Source organism: Eschrichtius robustus, chromosome 4 (assembly GCF_028021215.1).
Source record: "Eschrichtius robustus isolate mEscRob2 chromosome 4, mEscRob2.pri, whole genome shotgun sequence".
Classification (NCBI taxonomy): domain Eukaryota; kingdom Metazoa; phylum Chordata; class Mammalia; order Artiodactyla; family Eschrichtiidae; genus Eschrichtius; species Eschrichtius robustus.
In genome coordinates this window covers 80928258-80949385 of record NC_090827.1, presented here as the reverse complement: position 1 = coordinate 80949385, position 21128 = coordinate 80928258, and the positions used below count along the sequence as shown (strand labels likewise).

The window sequence follows — 21128 nt, the reverse complement described above, 5'->3', positions numbered from 1 at the left end:
TCAAAAAGTAGATGGGATAGTCATGGGTTTCAATTTACAGCTTCATCTAAACTGGATCCTCCAGTGATCTAAGTTGCCTCTTTCTGGAGGAGATGACAGTCATTAAACACAGACTCTGGAGCCAGTAGGTTCTATGGCTCCAATGGTTTCAAAGATTTCTGTGAATTCAAATCTCAGTGCAAATACTTATTAACGGTGTGACCTTGAGCACAACTCATGCCTCAGTTTCCTCTTCTGTAAGATAGAGACATCAACAGCATCTACCTCACTGGATTTCTCTGAAGATGCAATAAATAAATATACATCAAATAGGGTCTGGTCCAAAGTAAGTCTTCAGTAAATATCAACTATTTCTGAGTCCCATGCCTTTCCTCTTATCATCCTTCTTTCTCTTTGTCTTATCTCTTTTCTACTTTCTTTTCTCCCTAATAAACAGCCACCATAGTTAGAAGTTCTCAACCCCTGTTTTTCTTTTTTTTATTGTTTGATCTAGCTTTAATTTTAAAAGTTATCTGCGTGGTATTTTTTACATTATAAGAATAATTTATATACACTGTAATTTTTTAAAACCCTAGGGCAATCTACAAAGCAGAAAATAAGTCTCCCTTACCCCCAGTCTCATTCCCCAGAGGTAAACATTAACAGTTTGTAGTCTGTTATAATCTTATTAGTTTAAAAATTATTACCTAAACTTTAACAGGATCTTTCTATGTATGCAGGTATGTGTGAATGTGTATATTTACTTTTCAAAAGTAAGACTATAAATATACTGTTTTGCACCTTTTTTCTTTACTAAGCAACTTATCACTAACATCTTTTCAGGTCAGCACATCCTGATCCGCCTTGGTATTTTTTTTTTAACGACACCACCACCACCACGTTTCTTAAATTTTTTCTTTGAAGGAAGGGGAAAGAAGAGTGTGAAGAAGAAAACTCCTGATTCTAAGGGTTTCTATAGAAACCTAGCCACAAATATGTCCTCACTGGCCCCACTCAGACATGTTGTCACTTCCTCTCTAACCAAACGCCCAGTGACCATCAGGAATATCCAGGTGGACTCACTCCATAAGTGAATAAAAAACTCCCTTGGATTTATTCCTGATATTTAGAACCAGTGTAATGGAAAAGTGGCCGCTTTCCAAAAGGGATTTGTTTGGTCATCACAACTTTTCATGAGAAAAATCTAAAAAAAGTACTGCATGTCAAGAAGTCAAAAGAATATGAAAGTTACAGTGGGTTCCAATTTCTATAACGCTGAGGTAAGGAGATTTCCCCCATGGGCTCAGAGTAGTCCAGTACAGGTTGGATGAGGGCTGAAGACCGGGGCTGTGATTGTAATTGTGGTGGAACTTTCTGGAATTCTATATCTTTCCATAGATGATAGGTTTGCAAAAATAGCCATTATTGCAAATTACAGCTGGGAAAGGGGGTTAAATATGCCTCTGGTATATTCAAGTCAAATTGTAACTGTGTAAGGCTGTGTCCTGTGTAAAACATTTTCTGTTTTCCATACAAGAAAGAACAGAGAATAAGATATTTAAGGGTAATTTTCTATCACAACTTTCTAAAGTTAAGAGCAAATTTATAGGGGCAAAGAGAAAGAAGCATGAGTCTTTAGGACATTTGAAATTTTATTACATTTAGCTCTATGTAAATTTCAAGAACAAATGCATAATGACTAAATGGCCTTTTGCTTCTTTGTCATCTATCATTTTTCTAACCTGGCAGAAATGTAAAAAAATCAACCTACCTCTTGCCCCCTGACTAGAAAAACAAAAACGCATCAATGAGGAGGAGAATTGCACAGAAGACAGGTTGTATTTCAACTCTTAAACATTTCTACAGGGATATTTGCTCCTGTTAAGTGTCTGACCAAAGATGCATTGCCTCTCTGGGGCCTGGCTCCCCAACTCTCCCAGCCTGAAGTTTCTGACTTACCAGCTGCATTGTGCTGGTGATACCGGATCAACTCGGGGATTGATTGAAAGAGGCGTCTTTCAGCCACGTACCACTGTCCTGAGTCATTCCTTTTAATCTGATAATGTTTGATGGTAGCCTCCATACTTCTACAATCAGTGAAATGTGAGTTCATAAACAAGCAAAAGACCACTTTGGCACCAAGTCAATCATTAAGCAACAGGACTCCACCTCTAAAACTCGTATCCTAGTAGCACTACACACTGAAGAGCAGATGGGATTAAATTAAACAGGTGTCTCCCCATCCCAGGAAAATTCCTCAGCTATGGTACTGGGGTCTTAGATTCAAACATAACTTCAGCGAAAGTTGTCTAGGTGACAAGTCTAGTGTCCAAAAATGTACAGCTCGTAATGGACACTTATGAGCATTTATTGAATCAAGTATCAGTTCAATGAATGAACGAATGCACTGTGAGAGATGTGAGACAAAGAAGGGAGGAAAACCAGTATCCGGTGTACTGATGAGCAGGTCTGCTATGGGCAGCTGGGGCTTAATCCCTCTAGGAAGCGATGAGAGACTGTGGAACACACCTCAGAGTCGTCCCACTAAAGTGCAAAGGAGCTGAAGGGCTGATCCTCCACTCCGCACGGATGGAGGGTCGCTCCTAGGAAGCTAACTCTCAGGTACTTCCAATCCACCCCTGGGGGCCACAAGAACCCACCGCCAGAGAACATCCTCGGGCAGAAAGAAACAGGAAGCTTTCTGAGTACAAGAGAGCTCTCTGCAGGGTAACCCTGGGGTAAACCAAGGTGAGGAGAGGATGGCACCAGCAGTGTCTGCTACAACTAATCAAATCTCCTCACTTGATGCTTGAGAAAAGGGGACGAGAGAGTTTAAGTAACTTATCCAATGTCATACGCAGAGCTTGTTAGGGGATAAAATTTGAACCAATTAGTTGTCCCAACTTCCAGGCCGGCAATTTTCTATGTTAGGCTCTCACATTCTCTGTGTGATGGTGTCTCCATAACAATGACTGCCCCAGGGATTGCTACTTCCAGAGAGACCAAAAACACAACTGCTTACCTCCCAGCTCCTATAAACACAGAAATGGTGTAGGATCCCAAATGTCTTGAATCTCTGACGACAAATGCACCTTCTTTAGACTGCAAAACAATTCATTCATTGTACAAGTTTATTCCTTATTAGGAAGAAAGACAAACATCTCAATAATGAAAACCAAAGCTATACTGACTTAGTGTAAAAGGATGATACTGTGTTTACAAGTACACACAATCTTATCTCTTAAACCTTTTATAGACTTAAATGTCATACCTATAAAATAAAATATAATGGGGACAAGAATTTGCAATGCGTGAGTATTTTAAAACTTTGCTCCTGATTTGTCTGAGAATTCTGCATTTGACAACCTTGTGCCCCACCATTTAGTTATTTTTGTTCTACTGATCAAGATAATAGATAAAAATAGCTGATGAATAAGAAGAACTCCGAGACAGACTGACAGGATTGTTCTTTAGAGGAAAAGAAACAACATGGTAAGTGGGGGTGAAGGAGGCAGGGAGGAATACATCTGGGAAGATGAGGAATGGGAAGAGAGACCAGAGTTCATGATATGGATGGAAAGAGAATAGACTTGGGAGAGTCTGGAGAGAAGAGCAAGGACAGCCATTCTGCTTGCTCCAGGGATACAGGAGAGGCAGAAAGAGAAATGGCAGGAGGGAAGAATATTATAATAAGTCTGACGGTACATTATCAATTGGATCCCCACTGACATTCTTTGGGAAACTCCACTAAAGCTGAAAATTGCTTTCAAATAAGCTTAAAGTTTGGACTGTTTGGTTTAGTTTGATACCGTGAAAAAGGTTCTCCCCTTATTAAGTGTGCTTACACTCATGAAGAGGAAAATATCTCAGAATCTTGGCAAACCCATGAAAGTTTACACTTATCAAGTGCTGGTGGGTTGCTTGAGAACTGCACAATCCAAACAGCATGATATGACTCCTCAAGATGAACATAATACATCTTCTCCTTCTCCTTCCAGATTCTTACCAAGAAACAAGCCTCATTTTCTGGTCAAATTTTTTAACCAATAGAAAAGAATAGAGAGCCCAGAAATAAACCCACACTTATATGGTCAAATAATCTGTGACAAAAAAGACAAGAATATACAATGGGAAAAAGACAGCCTTTTCAATAAATTGCAATGGGAAAACTCGACAGCTACATGCAAAAGAATCAAACTAGGCTACTTTCTCACACCACATACCAGAATAAACTCAAAATGGATTAAAGACTTAAATGTAAGACCTGAAACCATAAAAGTCCTAGAAGAAAACACAGGCAGTATGCTCTTTGACATCGGTCTTAACAACATTTTTTTGGATTTGTCTCCTCAGGCAAGGGAAACAAAAGCAAAAATAAACAAATAGGACTACATTAAACTAAAAAGCTTCTGCACAGTGAAGGAAACTATCAACAAAATGAAAAGGCAGCCTACTGAATGGGAGTAGATGTTTACAAAAGATATATCTGAAGAGGGGTTAGTGTCTAAAATACACAAAGAACTCATACAACTCAACGTCAAAAAACAAACAATTCTATTTGAAAATGGGCAGAGGACCTGAATAGATATTTTTCCAAAGAAGATATACAACAGACCCATGAAAAGATGCTCAACATCACTAATCATCAGGAAAATGCAAATCAAAACCACAATGAGATATCACCTCACACCTGTCAGAATGGCTGTCATCAAAAAGACAACAAATAACAAGTGTTGGCAAGGATGTGGAGAAAAGAGAACACTTGTGTACTATTGGTGGAATTATAAATTGGTGCAGCCACTATGGAAAATAGTATGAAGATTGCTCAAAAAATTTAAAATAGAACTACCATATGATTCAGCAATTCTACTTCTGGATATTTACCCAAAGAAAACGAAAGCACTAGTTTGAAAAGATATATGCACACCAATGTTCATAGCAGCACTATTTGCAATAGCCAAGATATGGAAGCAACCTAAGTGTCCATCAACAGATGAATGGATAAAGATGTGGTATATATATATATATATATATATATATACAATGGAATATTACTTAGCCATTAAAAAAAAGAATGAAATCTTGTGATTTGTGACATGGGTGGACCTAGAGGGTGTTATGCTAAGTGAAATAAGCCAGACAGAGGAGGACAAATACCATATGATCTCACCTATATGTGGAATCTAAAAAACAAAGCAAACAAGCCAACAAAAGAAAAACAGACTCATAGATACAGAGAACAAATGGGTGGTTGCCAGATGGAAGGGGGTTTGGAGGGGGCATGAAATAGGTGAAGAGGACTGCATTACAAACCTCCAGTCATAAAATAAATAAGCCACAGGGATGTAATATACAACATAAGAAATACGGTCAATAATACTGTAATGACTTTGTAAAGGGACAGATGGTGACTTAACAGTGATCATTTCATAATGTATGCAAATATCAAATCACTATGCAGTACACCTGAAACTAATACAATATTGTATGTCAACCATATTTCAATTAAGAAAGGAAATTCAAATAAAAATGAAAAATTCTAGAAATTAATAAGGAAACACTACATATCAGGACCTCTGTTATATAGGTCAGGCAATACTCAGAAATAAATTCACAGTCTCATTATTTATATCAATAATTGAAATGACTACAAAATAAACAGATCCAACTCAAGAAGTTATGTTAAGAATTACAAAATAAACCCAAGTAAAGTAGAAGAAAAGATCTAGAGACTGTCATACTGAGTGAAGTAAGTCAGAAAGAGAAAAACAAATATCGTATATTAACGCATGTATGTGGAACCTAGAAAAATGGTACAGATGAACTGGTTTGCAGGGCAGAAGTTGAGATACAGATGTAGAGAACAAACGTATGGACACCAAGGGGGGAAAACCGCAGTGGGGTGGGAATGGTGGTGTGCTGAATTGGGCGATTGGGATTGACATGTATACACTGATGTGTATAAAATTGATGACTGATAAGAACCTGCAGTACAAAAAAACAAACAACAAAAAACAACAACTAATACTAAACTTTCTTTGGGTTATTTGTATGGAAATATGTTAATATAAATGTCTCAGACATTACATGAAATTTCTAAAAATCTTATATGTTCTGGTATAACGTTATAAGTCATAATTCTAGTTATTACTTTAAAATGTATATCTCAGAAATAACTAAATTTCCTTGTCAATTGCATTATTATGAAAAAAAAGAATAAAGACAAAAGCAGAAAATAATAAATTATAAAAACAAAAATATAATACAGCAAGTAATTAAATTCAAAGTCTGCTTGTCTAGGGAAAAACGATAAAATAGATAAACTACTACTTAACCTAATCAATAAATAATGGGGGGAATCTATTAAAAAATGTCACAAGGATCCAGAAAATATTAAAGAATCTTCTTGACTCTATTAAATACATTTGAAAACTTGAATAAAATGGGTAATTAGCTAGCAAAACATAAAATTTATCAAAATTGATTCCAGAAAAGCTAGAAATCTTACTGGACCAATTGAATTGAAACGCGGATAAGGTTTTAAAAGAGCTACAACATTAAAAAGCATCATAGTTACACATTGTGATGTTACTAAATCTTAAAGAAATGATAGACAGATCAATTAAATAATTCCAGAGCATATGAAAGAAGAAAAACTTCTAAATTAAACAAAGTGGTTTAACATCCATACCAACAACACAGCAAAGATTGTGTACAAAAGGGAAAACAACTAACCAGTCTTCACTTATATCAATGCAAAAATCCTAACTAAATGTTAACAAACTGAATCCAGTAGCACAATAAAAGAATAATGCACCATGACCAAGAGGGATTACATACAAGAATGCACAAGTAATTTAATATTAGGGATTTTATTAATATGATTCATTGTTTACTAGATCCAAGGAGAAAAATCTCATGAACAACTCCATAGATGTTGAAGAAGCATTTGACAGTTTCAACTTATATTATCAGGATTTTCTTATTTTTTATAAAATGGGAATATATGTGTACTTCTTTAACACAATAGCCCTTATTTACTTTAGTCCCAAGTCCAACATCATGTTTTACGTAGAAATCATTCTAACTAAAACCAGGAAAAAAGAAATACCCATTGTCAGCCCTGGTATTTAATTCTGTTCTGAGATACTAGCCAGTGCAATTAAATGAGGCAGAAATTAGCAACACTGATTTAAAATTGTAAAAGAGGGTTGAAATAATCACTGTTTGTTGCTGATAAGATTACATACCTGAAACCCAAGAGAATTACCTGAAAAAATACTACAAAAATTTTTTGAATTCATCTAAGTCATCAGTTACAAACTAATTCACAGAAATCAAGAGCTTTCAAAAGTAAAAATAACAAGATAAGCCCATTTATAATAGCAACGAAAAGATAAAATACCTTAAAATAAACTTAAAAATCCATGTGCAAGGGCTAAATGAGGAAAACCTTAAAATGCTCCTGAAAAATACAAAAGTATTTGCTTTTTCTTATTAGGTCTTAAATCCATCTAAGATCTATTTTTGCTTGATGTAGGGATCTAATTTTAATTTTTTCTATATGAATAATTAATATATGGGTCCTGAAACAAATGGTCCCTAAACCCCACTGATCTGTAATGCATGAACAATTTTCTCTAAATTAATCTGTAAATTTAATGCAACCAACAGGAAAGTTTTTTAAATGAGGCAAAGTAATTCTGAAGTTCATATGGACAAAATATGTATCTCCAGAATGTTTCTAAAAAAGAAGAAAGGAGGCTAGCCACACCAGAGAAAGCTTCAGTGTTTAAAACATTATAATGGCAGAACATGAATAGACAGGCTGATCAATGAAACCATGTAGTAAGTCCAGACATAGTTTTTTGTGTTTATGATGAAAGTGGCATCTCAAATCAATGCAGACAAGAAGGACACTTGGTAAAGAAAAAAAGTAACTTGGATCCAAACCCCATGATAACAGGGAAAATTACAAATGGATCAAACATGTATACATAAAAAATAAAGCCACTAAAGAAGTCAAGAAACATGGGAATTTTTTTTTTATAACCTTGGAGTGGACAAGGCAATTCCAACCTGACACAAACCCTGAAGTCTTACAAAAATGTGTCTTAAAAATTCAAATACTATTCATGGCAAAAAAAAAAAAAAAAAGACAAAGCAAAAATTGGAGAAAGTATTGCCACATATCACAAAGAGTTAATTTCCTCAATATAGCTACCTAGGTCCTACAAATTGTGAGGGAAGCATCAAAAAAACCCACAGAAAATTTTGCAAAGGATATGGACAGCTACAGAAAAGGGAATACAAATGTATAGACTTTAATATAGAAAAAACTGCTTAAGATTCCCAGAATAAGAGAAAAGCAAATTAAATCCACACTAAGATGAGATGTCAGAGAGCAAAGTTCCAAATGTTTCGTTAAAACGCTTGCTGAAGAGGTTGTGGGAAAATAAGCACTCTCTTACATGTCTAAATGTAAGACAGATATATAAATTGATACAACTCTTATAGAGGGCATTGTGATATCTAACAAAATTGGAAATGTGCATTCTCTTTGACCCAGAATTTCCACCTTTGGTGATTTATCCTACAAATATTCTCACATAAATGGAAAGAAGACAAATGTGTTGGTTACCTACGGCAGGACTGTTTTAATAGTAAAGAAGTATATACTACTTAAATTTCTATGATGAAGGATCAGTTAAATAAATTGTGACAGGGACTTCCCTGGTGGCGCAGTGGTTAAGAATCCACCTGCCAATGAAGGGGACACGGGTTCGAGCCCTGGTCTGGGAAGATCCCACATGCCGTGGAGTAACTAAGCCCGAGTGCCACGACTGCTGAGCGTAGGCTCTAGAGCCCGCGAGCCACAACTGCTGAAGCCCGCACACCTAGAGCCCGTGCTCCGCAACAAGAGAAGCCACTGCAATGAGAAGCCCGTGCACCGCAACGAAGACCCAACGCAGCCAAAAATAAATAAATAAATAAATTAATTAAAAAAAAATAAATTGTGACACATTCATGCTAAGAAATACTGTGCAGGTGTAAAATGAATGAGGACACTGTACGTACTGATGTGGAAAGATTCCTAAAATATACTATTAAGTGAAAAAAAGTAATGTACAGAAAAGTATAATAATTATGTTACCATTTGCGTAAAAATAACACAAGAAAATATTGATATATTGTACTTGCTTGTATATGTAGTAAATATCTGTGAAAGGACACAAAACAAACTAATAATAGTAGTTTGTCTATGGGGAGGGAAATTGATGGGTTGGAGACAAGGATGAAAGAAAATTCAAAGTCCTTCCTTTTGATTTTTGAAGTATACAAATTTATTGACTATTGAAATATGAAATTAATAAAATTATAAGATACTTCTATAAATAATTTATGCAATAAATTTGAAAATAAATATAAAATAGGCAATTCCTTAGGTAAATATAAATTAAATCCCCAAAAAAACGCAAACAGAAAAGGAAATTAAATTGTAATCAAATATCTATGTTTGAAAATGCAGCTTGCCAGACTATTTTACAAAAGATATATCTAACCTTCAAGAAACAAATAACTTCTATCTAATATAACAATTCCAGAGATTGGAAAAAGAGATAAAAACCCCACATCCCAACTCATTTTATAATGCTAGTATAACTTTTATACTAAAACCAGACAAAGAGAACAGAAAATTAGAAGCCAGGCTAACTTTGAACTTAATAGGACAAATGCTAAATAAAATATTAGGAAACCCAAACCAGCAATATATATTTTAAATGCCTCATAACCAAATAGGATTTAAACCAGGCATATTTTTAAAAATAAAAATTAGAAAATTTGTAAATTACCAAAAAAAAAAAAATTTTACGATATAGAGGAAAAATATGTATATATTTAAAATATCACACACACTCTTCAGACAGATTAAAGATCTAAATGTGAAAAGCACATCTTTAAAACATTTAAAGAAAAATATCAAATTCCTTTATTACTTCGGGAGAGAGAGGACTCTCTTACAGTAAATAAAACAAAAAGCAGAGATCATAAAGGAAAATATTGAGAAATTTGACATTAACATTTAAAAAATTCTGTATATGAAAACAGACTAAAGTTTTATAGAAAGCCAGAAACCAAAAAAATATAGTTGTAACACATAACTGCCAAAAGATTGGTATTCAGAATATATTTTTAAAATACATATTGATCAGTGTAAGAAAAGCAAATACACTATAGAAAAATGAACAAAGGATATTAACAGGCATGTAACAGCAGAGGCAGTACAACTGGCCAAAAGACACATGAAAAGTTACTCAGTCGAACTGTTTACCAAGGAAATGCACATTTTAAAAAATATATAAAATTTCTCGTTCAATGAATTAGAAAAAAAAAGTGTAAAACTACCAGCTGTTGGCAAGAATGTAGGAAACCAGTTTTACTCATTCCCTGTAAGAGTATAAATTAGTACAAGTACTTTGAATCATGATTTGAATACACAGTATCTAGTAATGTTAAATCTACACATACCCTCTGACCAGATGGTTTCATTTTGGGGTGTAACTGAAAGAACCCCTTGACCTTGTGTACAAAATGACATAGACAAGGAAGTTCTTTGCAGCACTGTTTGTAATATTAAAAAATTAGAAATGATTTGGATGTTTATCTATAGTGAAATTGATACATTTTTATATACTCATATCATGAAATATGATACAGCAGTTAAAGGAATGTGTTTGATCCATGTGTACCCATATGAATTAAATTGAAAATATAATGTTTAATTTAAAAATCAACACACGTATGATCCCCTTGATGTCAAATGTTAAAACACATAAAATAACACTATAGGTTGTCTATGCACACATATATGATAAAAATTAAACACATGGACAAAATGGGAACACACCCTTCTACTGTGGTTGCCTCTGCCGAGTGAGGGAGGACCAGAAAGATGAGGGAGGGGGTGGGCTTTAACTGTATCTGTAATGTCTTATTTTGTTAAAGAATGTTATGACCAAATGTTACTATTGATATTTATGATATCTGGGTTGTGGGTATGGGAAGGTTTGCTACAAAATTCCCCATTCTAGCCTTTGTAGGGAGGTCAGACACTTGCCCTGTTCTGGTTTCCTCTCAGATGTAGAACCTCACGTAGAACCTGCCCAGCCCAGAGATTCGGGCCATATTACCTGTGACCAGCTTGCTTACTGTGGACCTACTTGTCAACTTTCCTTCTCCACTTCTGCCTGCCTGTCATCACATCTTCTTTGTCCATTCTGCACCCACTAATGTATAATGTCACCATGCCAGGCAGATATTGCATTTGCTGCCATGCTCCATTTCCTCGCAGCCAGTGAGGCCAGGCCAGACCTCCAGCCTCTGTCCCCACCACCACCTGAGGCTGGTCTGTGTCCCTCGTGCTCAGCCTATCCCCCAGCTACTAACTGGACCATCCCTGTGTCCTGAGCCATTACTGGCACTGAGTTTTGAGATACAGAACTGATTCTTTCTTGCTCATATTTCTAGATTTCCTCAACATCCGACATCAGGTCATAATGACACATATACTTCTTACTTACTTTCTAGTTCTGACTGTACATTTACCCACAGTTGATATTTACCGTCAGTTGGAAATTTAAACTATACGCAGTTTTGTTTTGTTTTGACCTAGATGAGCAGTTTTGATCTGAGTTTGATATTTTGGCTACTCCACTCTTCCTTTTGTTCCCAAAGAACGAAAGTGCAGCCCCGTGTATTTTTCTATATCTGTGTTTTTCATGAGTCTAAGCTAAGCTCAGGAGGGCAGACTATATATTGGATTGTCATTGATGCTAAGGTATACAGGCAATTCAAACAGAGACCCTTCTGACAGAATGCACTTCAGAGTGAATGAAGGAGTTTTAGTATGTTAGAGCTGAAATCATTTCAGGAGAAAGACATTTCTGAAATTATGGTGAAAATCAATGAAAAACACGATTTGAGACAAAGATATCTAGTTTACGACACAGAAAATGTGTAGTAGAGATGAAGTTGTAACAATATTTTAGAACTAAAAAAACAAAACCAGCAAGTAATACAACTTTTTAGTTGGGTAAAGTCTTTATAATGTGCCTCTCACAGAAATTTTGAAAATATTCACAAATAAATTGAATTACCTCTTGTCTCAAAAGACGTTCTGCCTGATTTCTGGTGATATTTCTATGGTACCACCTGTAAAAGTAATAAAAATAATTTTTAAATGTTATATTCCATTTCTTTCCAGAAAAAAAAAAAACAAAAAACCCAAGCTGCTCCATTTCCTTCATTTTTAAAAAACTTTCTCCAGAACTGATTTTAGAAAACAGAGTGATTTTTAACTCAGATAAACAATAACGTACTGTAATGTGTCAGTTAGTTTAATACAGTTTTATTGATTGCAAGCCAAGATCTCACTTATTCTATCACATCTCAATTCAACTTTCTGACACACACTTATGATATAATTTTGAATGATTTAACCTCCTGAAAATTTCCATAAAAGGTATGTGGTTAGGAAGTCATCATCTTCAATTAACACCTTATGGAGCTTTGGTTAAACAAACTAAAAAATAGCCATTTCTTTCCCCTCAGGAACATCTTGTTTACATGCTTACATATGTGTTATGTTACCTTTCTGAACTTAAAACTCATACTAACTTATTTGACTCTCCTAAGTTTGTTACCTTGCGGTAAAGTCAGTGGTTTGATAGAGTAAACAGAACCAATATACAAATCACCCTGCCCCGCTCCCTCACGGGTCTCATCGAGCTCCTCCTTCTCCCCTCGCTCACTAAGCTTGGGCCACACTGGGAATCTTTCCTGGCTCAAACTCACCAAGCCCTTTTCCGCCTCCGACCTTGCTGTTATCTCTGCATGAACCCATCATTAAATGACTTTAAAATACCAGAGCTACACACAGTAATCATAATTAAGTAACACTGTAATTTAAACATATGGTTTGGTATAACAACACAATCAGTAGGCAAATGTGGTACAGGAAAGAGAGAGGAAACGGTAGAACAAAGGAGAGAGACAGAAAAATGGAAAAGCTTTCATTTCAAAACAAGATTTTAAAAAGGAGTTAACCTAACATTACCAGAAATAATATTTTTGTGGACAGTGGAAGGAAGAGTACATATATAACCATGCATTAAGTCAAGTGGGGGGAGCCCAAAGGTGGCTGATTGAAACTCATACCTGCCTTGGAGGATGGAACCTATATCATGTGGACTTCCCCTAACCTTCAATAGTAGAAAGTTGCCACTAAATTAGAAGGGTCAGGTTCTTTAAACACTAATGCCCTCAAATTGAAAACAGTCTTTTAAAAAGATGAACCACAGAGAATAGGGGATGATTACAGATGATTCTAATCAAAGTAATATGACTTATGACTACTTACTGCTACTGGAAACAAGAGTAACTGTGATGTTAAACCGTGCATATCATTCAGTACTTTTTAATGACTATTCATATTGTGGAAGGGAATTTCAAGATGAGTCTGAGACCTCTTGCTGTAGAAAGAAGAAATTCTTTCAAAATAAATGAGGCAGAGTTAAAGACACAGGGAACCAATTTAATGGGCCCCCCACTGGCTAAGTTCTGAAATATGGGTGCTAAAAGGAAAATGATGATTATAGCTCACTGAAATAACTGAAGCTGTAAAAAGCCAAGACTGCATAATGATACTCAAAAGGGGAGAGATTAACATAAATTGATTTTTTTCTAAATAATGTTTTTTACCTGCTATTGTGTTGGTGTTAATTTTGTTGCTTTGTACTTACTTATTATAGTGATAAATAAAATAAATATATTAATTTTGACTAAATATAAATTAAAAATCCATCCATGTGGAAGTCATACTTAGAATGACTTCAAAGTAGTAACAAAATAGCCAGATAGAAGTATATGATGAATTTAAGACCCTTTAAAATAATGCAGAATTCCATCTGCATTATTATAATGATATATGTAAGGCAGGAAAAGATAGGATGAATGCAATTTAGAGGAGGTGGGAGCATGGTATTTCAGAATTTCATCTCTTTAAATCAGTTGGTAAAAGTTAGAAGAGTTTTTGGTCTGTTTTGCTTTTTTCAAATAGGTAAGGCTGTAACTCCTTTACTGAGACAACACTGATTATAAAACTAATATTGAGGGACTTCCCTGGTGGCACAGTGGTTAAGAATCCACATGCCAATGCAGGGGGACACAGGTTTGAGCCCTGGTCTGGGAAGATCCCACATGCTGTGGAGCAACTAAGTCCGTGTGCCACAACTGAGCCTGTGCTCTACAGCCTGTGAGCCACAACTGCTGAAGCCCACACACCTAGAGCCCCTGCTCTGCAACAAGAGAAACCACTGCAATGAGAAGGCTGTGCACCACAACGAAGAGCAGCCCCCGCTCGCCGCAACTAGAGAAAGCCCACGCACAGCAATGAAGACCCAACGCAGCCAAAAATAAATAAATAGTAAATACATTTAAAAAAATTTTTTTAAAAACTAATATTGAATGATTTCAATGGAAGCCCCAATACACAGGATTGTGGTGGGCCTTCTATTATTGACATATTAAAAAAAATCCTGGCTCAAGCTCACCAGGATTGGACTCACAGTACGTCCAACTGTGGTTGAGTACAACCATCTTATATATATGTAAGCCTCCCATGTGCCAGTCTTAGATCTCTGATCAATAAGTAACAGTATTGTGGTCTTGAGTTTTAGCCCTAGAAACCCTATTAGATCTGAGAAGGTTAAGCACTTCACTTAGTGAATCTGCTTCACTTAGTGACTTTCTAACCCTGAGAAGGTTAAGCACTCAGTGTAGAGACAATTAGATAAATCAGACTCATATTTCCACAGCTCAGGATAATCAATGTTTGCTATTTAAAATATCTATAATTTTAAGAGAATCTGGCATATCAGGTTTTTGTCTTTGATTTAAAATTTATAATTAATCTTAAACTTGTTATTTGAAGTTTGAGGGAATTTAACCAATTTTTAAAATGACATTCATATGGTTAAGAGAACTCGATTTACCACATATATCTGTTTAACTTATTACACTTCCAGGATCATGTAAGGACTTATAAAGGGCTATTACAATTGCAAATTTGCCCTGTCAGGCATGTGAAGTACAATACTTAAAAAGAAAACTGAATTTATTCAGTTTATCAATGCAAGTTAGATGGTCCCAGAAATTTAATTAACTGAGCTTATAAATAGGATGGATTGTTTAAAGACATTTCGTATGTTGAGTATGAATTAAGGTGATTGTTCTTAATTTTTTTAGATTTATGCGTAGTATATCAAGACTTACAAGTTAAATCTGAAGGCTTACTGAAAACCAGGGTTTTACGTTGTAATGTTGATAATTTGGATATTAATTTCAAACCAAAGTAGCCATAAATATTTCTCTGAATAAAGGTTCCCCCGAAATGTCAGAAGCCCATGTGGACACAGCATTCCTTCTCCCCTCGGCCCCTAACTCCCTCCTGCCCCCTTTAGGCATTAAAGTCACTTCCTCAGAAAGGTCTTCCCCACTCAACACGCTCATTTAAATTATATCCCCTTCCCTCTCCCTGTGCCCCATACTGTTCCTTCATAATATCACAATTTAAAATGATATATTTATTTGTGAATTCGGGGGGTTGTTTAATGTCTATTTTCCCATGAAGCTGTAAGTTGCGCGAAGGCAGGGACTGCTTCTGTGTATTCTATATTGTGTTTCCAAGGCCTGGAACAGCTAACATCTGGTACATCCTAAGTGCACAATAGAAAAGACTGAACAAATAAATTGACTGGAGGACTGAAGTATCTATGAATGTGGTACACCTGTAATACTAGGCAAGGTGGACCAAACTGTAAATGCCTTCCCTGTTCATTTCACAGTTCAAGACGGGTTTGAGCCCTGGTCCAGGAAGATCCCACATGCCACGGAGCAACTGGGCCCCTGCACCACAACTACTGAGCCTGCGCTCTAGAGGCCGCGTGCCACAACTACTGAAGCCCGCGGGCCTAGAGCCCGTGCTCTGCAACAAGAGAAGCCACCACAGTGAGAAGCCCGCGCACAACGAAGAGTAGCCCACTCCCTCCCTCCCTGCAACTAGAGAAAGCCCTCGCGCAGCAACAAAGACCCAATGCAGCCAAAAATAAATAAAAATAAATAAATTTAATATCTCAACCTTAGTTTCTGATCTGCAGAATGAGGGGCAGAATGATCTGCAGAGTGATTGCTAAGATTTCCATCTTCTAAATCTATAAGGGTAACAAGAATGTATTTCTAAGCAGAACTCTAGTAACGTACCAAAAGTTCTTCCAAACTACAACATTAGCCAACTTCTCATCTTGATATCTAAAACATTTCAAAACATGAGCCAAATACAGTAATGTGTCTATACAGTAAGTCTAATTTCATTTATGCACAATTAATGCCATTTTTAATTTTTTTAAATTTTTTGGCCACGCTGCATGGCATGAGGGATCTTAGTACCCTGACCAGGGATCGAACCCATGCCCCTTGCAGTGTAAGTGCAGAGTCTTAACCACTGGACCGCCAGGGAAGTCCCCATTTTTTAAATAATAACTTTTCCATTTAGGACATGCATTAAAACAAGTGCAAGACGAGTGTTTGGCTTCACATTGTCATTGTTAAAAATTTTTTCAATTGGCCATACAAAACAAAAGTGATTTTAAGAAAAAGAAGTTTCTGAATCAACCATTATAAGGGTCAAAGATCTCTTAGGCTAAAGCTGCCAACCGTGTTACTTTCTTTTCCTTACTTTGATCTTACAGAACAAAAACGCTATGTATACTTATAAGCTGCCCAAATGTACATAATTTTCATAGATTAACCATGGGACATACTTTGGAGGACACTTACTCATATATTTCTAAGTTGGTTGGTTGGTTTTCAGTCACATAGTTGCTTGGAATTAAGCCTTCATTCCTACAAAGACAAAGCAAAAATCAAAATGCTTGGCACATCTGTGGCATTATTGTGGCAAAAATCCTTTTAAAAACCTCAAGGATGCAGGGGAAAATCAAATTCATTTGACTAATTAAATTGTTGAAAGAAGAAAAGTTTTTTCATTTCAACTAAAATCTCTGCATGATAAATACTAAGTTTCTGACTTATAACGTGAAGAGTTTAAGACGTTTTCTGACAAAAATCTTTGCAAAGAGGAAAAGGTGTACTTACGTGATCACTGGGACATCATAGTGACTAGATTAAAAACATACCAATTACAAAGATATTGACTTAATTCTTTTTAATTGCCACAGAGTATTCCACAGAATAGATATTCTAGTTTAGCCACGCCCCTATTACAGCAAAGCTGGAAAGAAATACTTGAACATGCCTTCTTGTGTACAAGTAAAAGTATTTCTCTAAGACAGATACCAAGCAGGGAAACTGCTGGGTCACGGAGTATGTGCATCTTTCAGTAGATACAGTAAATTGCTGTTGAAGGGAAATGTATCAATTTATACACTCATCGGCAGGGGAGGGGTTTCTCTTTTCCTATACCTTCGCCAATGATATCTGAAATTTAAAATTATGAAAAGATCTCCAAGACATGTTATTGAGGAATACAAGCAAGTTGCAGAGCAATGTATAAAGTATGGTCAGATTTAGGTAAATTATATCTGCAAGTAATACCATATGTTTCAATATGTGCATGAGAGTGCATTGAGAATGATCTGGACAAGTACTCACTAAATGAATAATGGTGCTTCCTTTTGGGAAAGAGACTGGGTTTGGAGGTGTGGCAAAGCAGAATTTGGGTACTGTTTATCATGTTTGAATACTAAAAAAAAAAACTATATTCAGTTATTAACTTTGAAGTTAAAAATTGTTGTTGTTTCTCTTTAAGTCTGAGTCATGCCAATAGGCCACCTGCAGCAGTAGCTAGTTACACAGCCCTGAACCTACTAACTTACTGTGATCACTGGGACATCATACCTCTTTTCCCACTGAAAAGTCTCCATCACATGTTGAGTCTCAATCAAGAGCTGGTAACACAGCCAAATCATCAGGAAAATATAAATAAAGAGGTATGTATGTACTTCTGATGCTTAGACACTTATAATCTCCAAATCTTGACAAGGATCAGAAATCAATGCCAGCATTCTTTCCCAGAAAGCTCACATACTCCTCAGAATTCTTCTCTACCCAGGACTCCAGTCTGGCGTCAGCAATCTATTGCAACTGACACAAAGAAGTCTTATTGCATCCCAGGGCCTTTTATCTTTCCAATTTAATTCAGAAACTATTGCAATGTTTACTTCCAAAACTAGTCATTGTAGAAATATGAAAATGAATAAGATACTGTTTCTGTTTCTATCTTAGAGCTTAACAGGAAAAAAATTCAAATTGCCAAAGAAAGCATGAATTAGAATAAGAACTTGTATGGTAGGAACTATCATTCCCATTTTACAAATAAAGAAACAAAAATTCATTAAAAATAGAGCTACCATATGATCCAGCAATTCTGCTTCTAGGTATTTGTCTGAAGAAAATGAAAACACTAACTCAAAAAGATATACGCACCCCCATGTTCATTGCAGCACTATTTACAATAGCCAAGATGTGGAAACAACCTAAGTATCCACTGATGGATGAGTGGATAAAGAAAATGTGGTATATATCTCTACAATGGAATATTATTCAGCCATAAAAAGAAGAAAATCTTGTCATTTACAACAACATGGATGGACCTGGAGAGCACTATGCCAAGTGAAGTAAGTCAGACAAAGACAAATACTATGTGGTCTCACTTACATGTGAACTCTTTTAAAAAATGAAAAATTGAAGAAACAAACAAACAAGCTCATAGATAGAAAGAACAGATTGGCGGTTGCCAGAAGCAGGGGTGGGTGGGGGTGAAGTGGGTGAAGGGGATCAGAAGGTATAAAACTCCCATTACAGAATAAATATGTCTTGGGGATATAATGTATAGAATGGTGACTGTAGTTAATAGTACCGTATTGCATGTTTGAAAGTTGCTAAGAGAATAAATAAAAGTTCGTAAAAGTTCTCATCACAAGAAAAAAAATTTGTAACTATGTATGGTGATGAATGTTAACTAGACTTGTAGTGAGTATTTCATAATATATACAAATATTGAATCGTTATGTTGTATACTTAAAACTAATATAATTAGTTTTATATATAACTGAGAAGAAAGAGAGAATTATAACTGAGAAGAAAGAGAGAAAGGAAGGAAAGGAGGGAGGGAGGGAGGGAGGGAGGGAAACAGAGAGGGTAAGTGACTTGCCCAAGGACACACAACAGTACACGGCAGCATCAGGATATAAAGCCACATGTACCTAGTTTGGAGAGTCCGCCTGAAATCACGGTGCTATAATGCTCTTTCATACAGATGGGGAGGTGTGGGAACAGCTTCTGTTTCATTTACAAGGAAGAGTTATAAACCTGGATTAAATGAGCCACTAAATGGAGTCTATGTCATGCTTCAGAAGTCTTCAGAGAATGATAGATGAGAGATTTGGTAAAGACTAAGCCATCAGTCTTACCCCAAGCGGTCTCTTGCCTTCCACCAGTGAGGATTACACTTCTCCAAGATCAGGTATTCCTCTGCTCTCTTTAAGGCTAAATCACAGGGCTCTCTGGGCAGGAAATCATACAGTGCCTTGACTTGGATCTTCTCTTCAGCAAACTCAGAGGCTGGGAGGGGAGGCAGCGGCTTGCGTTTTGATGGCTGCACTCGGCCCCTGTTGGACTGTAAAAACTAAAGAGTGAGTCGTTGTGCTATTGTTTTAGTGATCTGTACTAAAAAAGAATCGGGATAGAGCATATTTGCCTGCCCCCTCACTTCTCCCAGCCAGCTGCACCAAAGCAGAAGCCCAGGTGGGATAAACGTAGGAAATGACTAACTATAGAACAACTTCCAGATCCAGCAACACACTCAACATTTTGTAAATTCTCAAGATCACCAATTCTCTTGCCAGCATTGCACTGAATTTTTTTCATGTCACAATTCTTAAAATTTTATTTCCTCCTTAATAGTTTCACTGCAAGGATTTTTCTCTCTTGGAAAAAGAAAAACCGCTTTTCCCTTTCGTGTGCTGTAAGCTTGTGTTTGGGTTTATCACACTTCCCAAGAAAACTGATTCTCCGCCACTGAACTGAAAATTAATCCTGGCCTCAAAATGGCAGTAGCCAGAATACATTTTTTTCCCAATTTCAAGTTCTGCCAAAATATAGCAGAGTAGTCTATTTTAACTGTTTTTGTTGGTTGGTTGGTTGGTTGGTTGGTTTTTGTCTTTCACTTTCTTCTAGGACATCGATTCACTAAGTGTTTACTGAGAACTCATTATGTGCCAACCACGATACTAGGGTCTGGGCATGGCAGCAAACGGTACCTCATGAGGCTCAGACCCTAAAAATGCCACTGTCCTCTACCCCTTCACCCCCATCAAAACGATACTCACTTGCTTCTTACTTGGCAATTCACTGAACCATGGTCTGCGACGCTGCGTGTATTTTTCTGAAAGTTCTTCATCTTTGCTAAGGCTTATTTGTGTCCTCACTTGTCTGACATTGAAAAATAATCATGTTACAAATGATTATTTGTACTTAAGTTATCTATGAATCTACTAGATTATCACAAACTAGTAGAAAAATCTCCTTCCTATTGTTTTTTTTTTAGAAGACTTCCAAACTCCATTTCCTTGGACAAGGTACTACCTCTCAGAACTTCATTTTTTTTAATCTGGGAACTAGAGATGCTAAGAGCGTATAGAGTTGTTATGAAATAAAATTGAGAAAACACATATCATGTGCCCAATATGGAGTCTGGTGCATATTAAGGGCGTACAATTATAATCATGATAATGAAGATCTTACTCTGTCAGGCACAGTGTTTATCATTTTACATGCATCACCTCATTCGATGGTATCTATTGTTATAAGTAGACATGGTGTAGCGATAAGAACATGAGTTTAGATCCCAGCTCTGCCATTTTCACAGTGTGGCCTTGGGTAAGCAATCTAACCTCTCTGAGCCTCAATTTCCTCATCTGCATAATGGGGATTGTAAAAAAAAAAAATGGGTGGTTTTGAGAGTTACTTGAGCTAAAATATGCAAACTTCTTAGCACAGTCTGACATGTA

General features: G+C 36.2%; 1 protein-coding gene across 1 annotated transcript in view; it reads right to left on the bottom strand.

The window, feature by feature from the left end:
• TXK (TXK tyrosine kinase) overlaps window positions 1-21128 on the bottom strand; it is a 46910-nt gene that overhangs the window by 25255 nt on the left and 527 nt on the right. Inside the window, exons 2-7 of the mRNA XM_068542224.1 lie at window positions 20448-20550; window positions 19530-19735; window positions 16876-16941; window positions 12138-12192; window positions 3002-3081; window positions 1939-2066 (exon numbers count right to left, since the gene is read on the bottom strand). Of these exons, the coding sequence (XP_068398325.1) occupies window positions 1939-2066; window positions 3002-3081; window positions 12138-12192; window positions 16876-16941; window positions 19530-19735; window positions 20448-20550 (638 nt within the window). The remainder of the gene's footprint in view (window positions 1-1938; window positions 2067-3001; window positions 3082-12137; window positions 12193-16875; window positions 16942-19529; window positions 19736-20447; window positions 20551-21128) is intronic.